A 7,792-nucleotide genomic window follows, 5' to 3' on the forward strand; every position below is an offset into this window, starting at 1 on the left:
GCCACAACCACTGACTTAATGACGTACGTGCATTAAAGATCAGGTGTACAAAGTTAAGTCTTTATTTGAAGATTCATACAGGAAAATGATCTGGTGGAATACTCAGAAATGCAGTCCAAGGCAAGGAGTTAAGCGCACAGAATGGTGTCATAAAAATAATCTTCAAGGCATCAGTGGGTGCTCCTCAATCCTACTTTACTTTCAGAAAGTTACAGGGAATCTGGGAAGCGTTATTTGCCGATGAAGCGCGGTGGCCGTTTCTCCCTGAAGGCAGCCATCCCCTCCTGACGGTCCCTCGTGGGAATATTCTGCATGAAAAAGAAAAGAAAAGCAAATGGTATGTTTTCCACTGACAAGTAGATGTGTTTTTAAGTCCTGGCTAATTGGGCAGTAGTGGTGTAAGATGAAGATTGCCTCTTTCAGTGGTACGTCCCACCTTCCATGTCTTGCAATTAGGAAAGTAGAGACTGGGTTGTAGAGCAACTCACAAAGCAAAGCATCTAACACAAAGAACCATATAGGAAAACACTTTTCCATAAACTTAATACTTTACCATCTTAAAATGCACTGAGAGGCACATTATACTGCAACATGGTAATACACTGTATTGCTCCATTAGCTGAGAAAGGTGCATGCTCTCAAAACTATCACAAAGAATAACTACAGGAGGAGTTGGTTTTATTTGCTAAAACTAAAACCACTTGTAAAGCTCATCCTACAAGTGACACACAGCTGTTCCTTTCAGGAATGAATTCTGAAGGTAACCCACCTGGGCATAGCACATCCCCTCAATAGCCATCCCTGATGCGATGTCGACCTGGGGATGAGAGGGAAGGGTGAGATTGGGCCCAAGTACAGCCCTCAAAGCTCTTCATGGCTCTCAAATCAATAAACATCCACTTCTAGTGAGTGTCCTTCACTCCTGTATTAGAACTGCAGTGTTAGTGACTAGAAAGTAAGTCCTGCCCGATTAATTTTCTTTTAAAAAAAATCTTTCAAACAAGGATTAGAACACATCTGTTATAAACATTGTTACTGTAGTATTTTGTAAGAGCTGCTCATCTGCTTCACTCGCCTCAGTATTTATATATTAAAACAAAAATTACCTCCATTCCTCTGTTTATTGCCAGTTTTCCCATTTTCACAGCAAATGGAGCCTTTATTAAAAAAGAAACAAAACCAAACCACAATAAACATTTTAAAATAATTAAAGCCATATTAATTCATAATAGAGGAATTGTTATGTCATTATCGTAGCTCCAAATGACCTTCTAGTCTACAGAAACTTGCAGTAAGTTAGTAAGTATTTAAGAAAACCCCAACAATTTGGTGTTCTCTGCAGTTCACAGGTGTACATGGTGCAGGTCTGCATGACTGCAGCTGGTGGTAAAACTGCCCTGTGGGTCAACCAGCTGGATGTTCATGCTTCTTCCTACAAAAATTATACTCACAAAGGACAGTTAAGAGACAAACATCAGGAGCCAAGACTTCCATATTTGACAGGAAGGAATTTCAGTTGTTTGCCCGCTCTCTCCCCAGTGAAGCACAAATGTCACCTTCACATTGCCCACACTTACCTGGGGAAGGATTTCCTTAGCCAAAGCCAATGCTCTCTGGTAAGCGGCGTCTCCCTCACTGTTTTGTGGCACTGAGTGATTCACCAGTCCCATGGACAAGGCCTGCTGCCCATCGATCTGTCTGCCAGTGAAGATGAGTTCCTTTGCCAGACCTACTCCCACACACCTGGGCAGGCGCTGGGTCCCACCTGAGAGCAACAGCAAAAACACCACTTTGATCTCTGAGGAATGCCCCAGTGGTACTCTCTCCTTATAAAACCAGGAGGTTTAAAAAACAGAGGCATCATATATTTCTTTACTGACTACTATCTGACTATGTCAACATTTTTAATGGCATCTCGAAGGCTTCAGCATCCCTTTTGACTAATTTGATAAACAAGAAAAGGTGTAAAGGGACTTTCCTAAATTCAGAGCATGTCTGAGACAGGGTTTGGGACAGAACTTTTGATTCACAGATCTCCTGTGTCACTGTAAGATGCTACTTCTAATTTATGTTCCAAACACTCCAAGTGCTCTAATGGCAAAATATTTACTGTACAATTGAGAAAGTGAGACTGAAGATTTAGCAAAGGTCACCTGCTCCAGGAAGAAGTCCTCGTGTGGTCTCAATAAGGCCCATTTTAGCTGATGAAGCTTTTAAAAAAATAAATGCATGGTTAGTTACTTTTTGATTTTGTAAAACTACAAGTTTTCCATCCTGAAGTGATTGATAAAACTCCAAACTGTCAATACTGATCTGGAAGTCCATTTCTCGAGGTAGCTAGAAAATGAATACTACAGTGTTTAATCAGTGTCCATCTCCAGTCCCATGGGGGGGTGTGGTATGGCTGCTACCTCAATGTAGGAATTTTATCTACAAAAATGAACCTTGGGTCCATACAAGGTAAAATGTAATGGATGGAAGCACTGAAACAGAATGGGGAAATCTTCCAGTCCAAACTGATTAAAATCCAGAAAGTTAGATCTAGCCAGAGTGCTGATCCAGTATTACATTAAAAGAGCTTTTTAATTCTACTAATAAATAGTTTTCTAAAGGAATCCTAATCTTACCTAAAATAGGCTTTACATTTTAAGCACAAAAACTGGTTTCCCAAGAGTAACTAAATGTCACAATTTCTGGAAAAATGCTTACTCGTTTCCTGAACTGTTTTAAGTTCCTCAGAAGCTCTGGATTCCATTAACAGTCCATTCTCAAGCATGAAAGTTCTCTTTAAAATACAGTCACTGACTGCAGGAAGGTCCCTGCGTGGAGCAACACCAACCTGCCACTCGGAGGTCACAGGCCAAGGCCAGTTCCAGTCCCCCACCCAGGGCGTAGCCATCGATGGCAGCGATCGTGGGCACAGGCAGGGCAGCTGCAGAGGTGTGGGCACAGGTCACACACTTGTGTTCACAAGTTCTGGAATTTAAATCCTGACATTCTAAAGCTTTTAGTTCAGAGTTGCCCAAGAACTCACTTTCTTCTACCCCTCTGTCTTGAATTGGTCTTTTTGCACTTCTCTCTTTTTTGTCAGAATGGAAACGTGCTTTTTCAGTGCAGCACAAAACAAGGTGAACTGTCTCCTTGCTAATTTATCACATGCTGCAGTTAAACAGTCAGAGCAGACACCATCTCAAGTCACTGTCACAAGGATCAGATTTTCTGGTGCTGCTGTGGGCCAAGGCTCCTGAACTTGGTAAACACTATTGTTACCTCACAGTTGAGGAATGTGATGTATCTGGAGATTAACTGCCTTATACCTTTCTAAATACTCTGGGAGCTGGATGCAAACTTCAGACATGTGCTAGTTCTGTGCTGTAACCACACCTCCCTAACTGCTCCTGTGTTTTCTTTAATTACTGCAACTCTTAGGGGTATTCAAGTTAGATTTCACTTTAGTATTTCTTTCTAGTGAGAGCAGAATAATTCATAAATAGGGGAAGAAAATCGACCACAGAAGTCCATAATCCTTTTGCAAAGAAATAAAAAGACGGAGTGGGGAAGTTGTAGATAATCCCCCCTGACATTCCACAAATCCATTTAGCAAATCCATTCAGAGATCCAGATCCATGTTCTTAAGTCATTACCATATCATGCGTGTTTCTGAGCATGTCCTGGAAGTGGGACAGCCAGCACAGCTCACGTTGCCTGGCACTGCCTCTCCAGGATTCCACAGAACTGTATCTAAATGCTTTCCCATAGCAGGTATTTTATTTATTACACTCCTGCGTGTGCACTGCCCTTGCTGTGGGTAAGGCAGCACTGAAATGCGTCTTGTCCTGGGAGTGGCAGCAGGAGAGCTGGTGTTTAATCGGATCTTTGTTTCAGGCATAAGCTGGAGCCATTTGGGAAGCTACTCTTAGATGGATTATCCCCTCCTACAGCATTTCTACATCTTTTGCTACAGATAGTCTAGGATAAATCTTCCAACTGAAATAATCCTTTACCTATTTCATCCATGAGATTTCTCAGCCTTCTAACAAACTGTCCAACTTCTGCATCATCCATCTTTGCACGTTCCTTTAAGTCTGCTCCTAAATAAAGGAGAGAAAGGTTACAATCCAGTAAAAGACATCCAAACTGTGTTGCCTCCTGTCCCTTTTGGAGAACAGACCATTTCAGAAGTTTTGAAATAACAGTGTTCTGGTTAAGGAAGGTCAGAGGCAGTCAGTGTAGACATTTGGGCTGCAGCAGTGGCAGGGTTGCTGCTCTGTGCCCTTTCAACAGATTCCACAGAGAAGCACCAACCACTGTATGTAAGGATGATAATCCATAAAACTGGAAACCAAGGACTCCAATACCAGAGGCAGCTGTGCTTTAAGGAATGGAAAACAAGCAGTAGCACCATGCAGCCTGTGTGGGTCACTCTGTCACACACGTCTTCATCATGGAAGCCAGTGTCAGACAGGTGAGAGAACAACATGGTTGTTATTTGCTACACAAAAAATTGCCCATTTTTCTTTTAGCAGACATTCCCAACTGCTTTTCTGCTTGATCTGCTCACAGCCTAAGAGCCATCACGTTTTTTGAGAACAGTTTGCAAAGCCTTTGCTACTCACCTGCACAGAACACCCCTTTCACCTCGCTCTTGAACAGCACCACACGCACCTGCTCATCGAAGCGGAGCTGCTCCAGGGCACTGAACAGCTGCAAGGGAGGGAGCACAGACGAGAGAGGAAAACCTTGAGGCATGTGGATGTATATACTTCCATTATAACAAGCTCCTAATCTACAATACAAGTGTTTTCATTTTTCCCTGCAGGTGCCAGGAAATTTCTGAAAATCACATAAGTGGAACCAGCAGGACCCTTCCATGACAACCTCATAAGGGCATGTTTCTCCATCTCTTTTTTCCTTCCACTCAGAGATGAGCCTTTGCTGTACCTTAAACTCCCCTTCCTGTCCAGGCATAAGCTGGACTTTCTCTAGGATGTATCATCCTTGAACAGATCATCGGCTAAGGTGTGACAAAGAACATGTTTTTGTTGTAATTACACAGGTAAGGACATTAACTTGCATCTTAAATTAGCTAACTTGAATGACTGCAGTGTCTCTGTCCAGTCCACACCTGAGATCTTGCAATAACTATCACAATCTGCCTTGCCCTGGTACCATCTCCCACTGACCTTCAGCATGAGGTAAGTTTTTGTTTTACATTTCCCACAACCATTCCTATTGCAGTTGGTTATTGACCACCATTCCAAACACACTTACAGGCCAGGCCCATACTCACTTCATCTACAAACACTTTTCCCAGTGAGTTTCTTGCGTGGGGTCGGTTCATTAGGATTTCAGCAATACCTGAGTAATAGGAGACAGTTTCAGTTATACTTCATTTAGTTCTCTGACACAGTAATCCAACTGGGAACAATATCTGCATGTGCTGCATCTTTCCTGAAAGTGTATGTGAAGTATATTCTAAACCAATGAGTTATTTTAAAAGTAGAGGTGGCACATCATGTCTACAAAACCCAGTTATGCAGAACAACTGTAAAATTCAGCAGCACTGTAAGTACTATAGGTAACCAGACTTTTAAAAAATGAACATGACATCCAAGAACATACATCTTAGAATCACTGCAGAAATGGGGAAAACTCCCCACAAACCAAAACCCAAATGATCCATCTTAAGGTTCTCTTTTAAATGTTACTTAGTTTAGTTTTTATTGTTTGGTCTTACTGTGTTCAAGTACATTTCTTAATGAAGAAAACCATCCTCCTGGGATTGCTGTTTGCAAGAGAACAGCACAGACTAGTCACTCTGAGTTCATGTTCCAGAACCATTTTGAAACTGCAGCTCCACTGAATTTAAACTTAACAAGCTCATCAGTGGAAAGGACTCAATTCAAAGTCCAAGCAGAAAAATAAGACCACAATATGTACTCACTTCTCCCCTGCACTTGGGATTTGTAAATTATTATCCAGTGGCTTTGGAAAGAAAGATCTCTCGTCTTTCCTTGGCTGGACTTCTGCTCACTTCCCAGGCATGAATGTTCTCAGATGCTGTTGTTGCTGTAGATGCACAGCTGTACCTTGCATGTGTCTATTCCTCCGCTTAGGCCAGGGGTCAGCTGCTGAGCCAGAGATGTGTCACATTGGAACAGGGACACAGGTGACAGTGGCAGCAGCAAAGGACATTCACAACTCTGGTAGCTGTTCATGTATATGTAACCAGCAAAACTACCAAGAGCTGTTCATGTGCTCTTGCAATAGTTACACAGAAAGTAAACCTGAACCAAACCACAAACCAGTTTAGTGGCTCTCATGCATAAATGTGCACAGGGATGCCCAGATCCTGTCCTACCTTTAGCGCTGTACCTTACTGCTGTCAGAAAAATCTAAGTTATGCAAACCGGAACTTCTTGCGCTGAGCCCCCCTGCATGCATAACTTTAAAACTGCATCAAGCTATTTGTTCATTTGGCAGGAGTGTTCTTGGCGAAAAGGTATTAAGGTGTAACTGAAAGCAAAGATACTGTGAGCGGACCTGGCTTCAACCCGCGCCCTCTCTGCAGCACCAGGTCACTGCGCCGGCCCCGTGCACTGTCGTGCGGGGAGCGCCGGGCCCGGGCCGGTCCCCGGGCACTCATCGGCTGTCCCCCGGCACTGTCCGGCTGTCCCAGGCCACTGTCCGCCAGTCCCCGGGCACTCATCTCTTGTCCCCAGGCATTCATTGCCTGTCCCCGGGCACTCCCCGCCTTTCCCCGGCACTCACCGGCGCTGTCCCCGCCGGCCGCCCCCACCAGCACCTCGGCGCCCCGGCGCGGCCCGGCCGGGGGGATGCCCGCGGGGGTCCCGCTGCGGGCCCCGCTCAGCACGGCGGGCACGGCCCGGCACAGCCGCAGCATGGCTGCTCTGGGGCCACTCTGGGGCCGGGCTGGGGCCGGGCTGCCTTTAAGGAGGAATGGTGACCTGCAGTAGTCAGCCACACACACTCACATCCCGCTGCCGGGTTACTAGCAAGTGAGGAGCCAGGCGGTGGAAAACAAGGTGGATGCCTCCAGGGAATCTGTGCAAGGCGCGAGGTGACCTCCTTCTGCCCCGCGGCGGAGCCGTGGGGATGCTCATGATGGCACCGTGAGGGAAGGGGAAGGACGCTTGGAAGGGTGCGTGGATGGAGGTCAGACGTTCAGCTTTCACCGTGGGCAACAGGCAGCATTTCAGAAAAAACGGATGATCTCTTCAAGTGACGATCCTGAAGACAACTCTGGAGGAAAAGAGCCCCAGAATCCCAGGATCAATTAGGTTGGAAAAGACCTCTGGGATCATCGAGTCCAACCTAAGACCCAACACCACCTTATCAACTAAACCAGGGCACTGAGTGCCACGTCTAGTCTGTCCTCAAACACCGCCAGGGATGACGATCCCACCACGTCCCTGGGCAGCCCATTTCAGTGTTTAATGACCCTTTCTGGGAAGAAACTCTTCCTAATGTCCATCCTGAACCTCCCCTGGCACAGCTTAAGACTATGTCCTCTCGTCCTATTGCTTGTTCCCTGGGGCCAGAGCCCGACCCTCACCTGGCTACAACCTCCTGTCAGCGAGTCGCAGAGAGCGAGAAGGTCCTCCCTGACTCTCCTTTTCTCCAGCTGAGCCCCCCCAGCTGTCCTTGCCGCTCCTCACAGAACATGCGCTGCAGACCCTTCCCCAGCTCCCCTGCCCTTCTCTGGACACGAACAGACTTGATTCTTTCCGTCTCCGCTTTGGGAAAATATCTGATGAGTCAACAAGATGGG

The 7,792-nt window shown here is 45.6% G+C and overlaps 1 protein-coding gene across 3 annotated transcripts; it reads right to left on the bottom strand.

Moving 5' to 3' along the window:
• Nucleotides 1-39: 39 nt before the first annotated feature.
• ECHDC2 (enoyl-CoA hydratase domain containing 2) lies at nucleotides 40-7,141 on the bottom strand. Of its 3 annotated transcripts, none has more exons than XM_071564983.1 (10): nucleotides 6,996-7,141; nucleotides 5,291-5,358; nucleotides 4,617-4,704; nucleotides 4,005-4,091; nucleotides 2,840-2,932; nucleotides 2,154-2,210; nucleotides 1,578-1,765; nucleotides 1,107-1,157; nucleotides 770-817; nucleotides 40-308 (listed from the first exon to the last, which is right to left on the bottom strand). In XM_071564983.1, the coding sequence occupies exons 2-10, from the start codon at nucleotides 5,339-5,341 to the stop codon at nucleotides 231-233; spliced, it is 741 nt and encodes a 246-aa protein (XP_071421084.1). In that variant the 5' UTR covers nucleotides 5,342-5,358; nucleotides 6,996-7,141; the 3' UTR covers nucleotides 40-230. The 3 variants fall into 3 exon arrangements, with proteins under 3 accessions (XP_071421084.1, XP_071421083.1, XP_071421085.1); XM_071564982.1 differs by having other exon boundaries at nucleotides 6,772-7,047; XM_071564984.1 differs by lacking the exon at nucleotides 6,996-7,141 and adding an exon at nucleotides 5,945-6,034.
• Between the last annotated feature and the right edge of the window lie 651 nt (nucleotides 7,142-7,792).

Source organism: Pithys albifrons, chromosome 10, assembly GCF_047495875.1.
Source record: "Pithys albifrons albifrons isolate INPA30051 chromosome 10, PitAlb_v1, whole genome shotgun sequence".
NCBI lineage: Eukaryota > Metazoa > Chordata > Aves > Passeriformes > Thamnophilidae > Pithys > Pithys albifrons.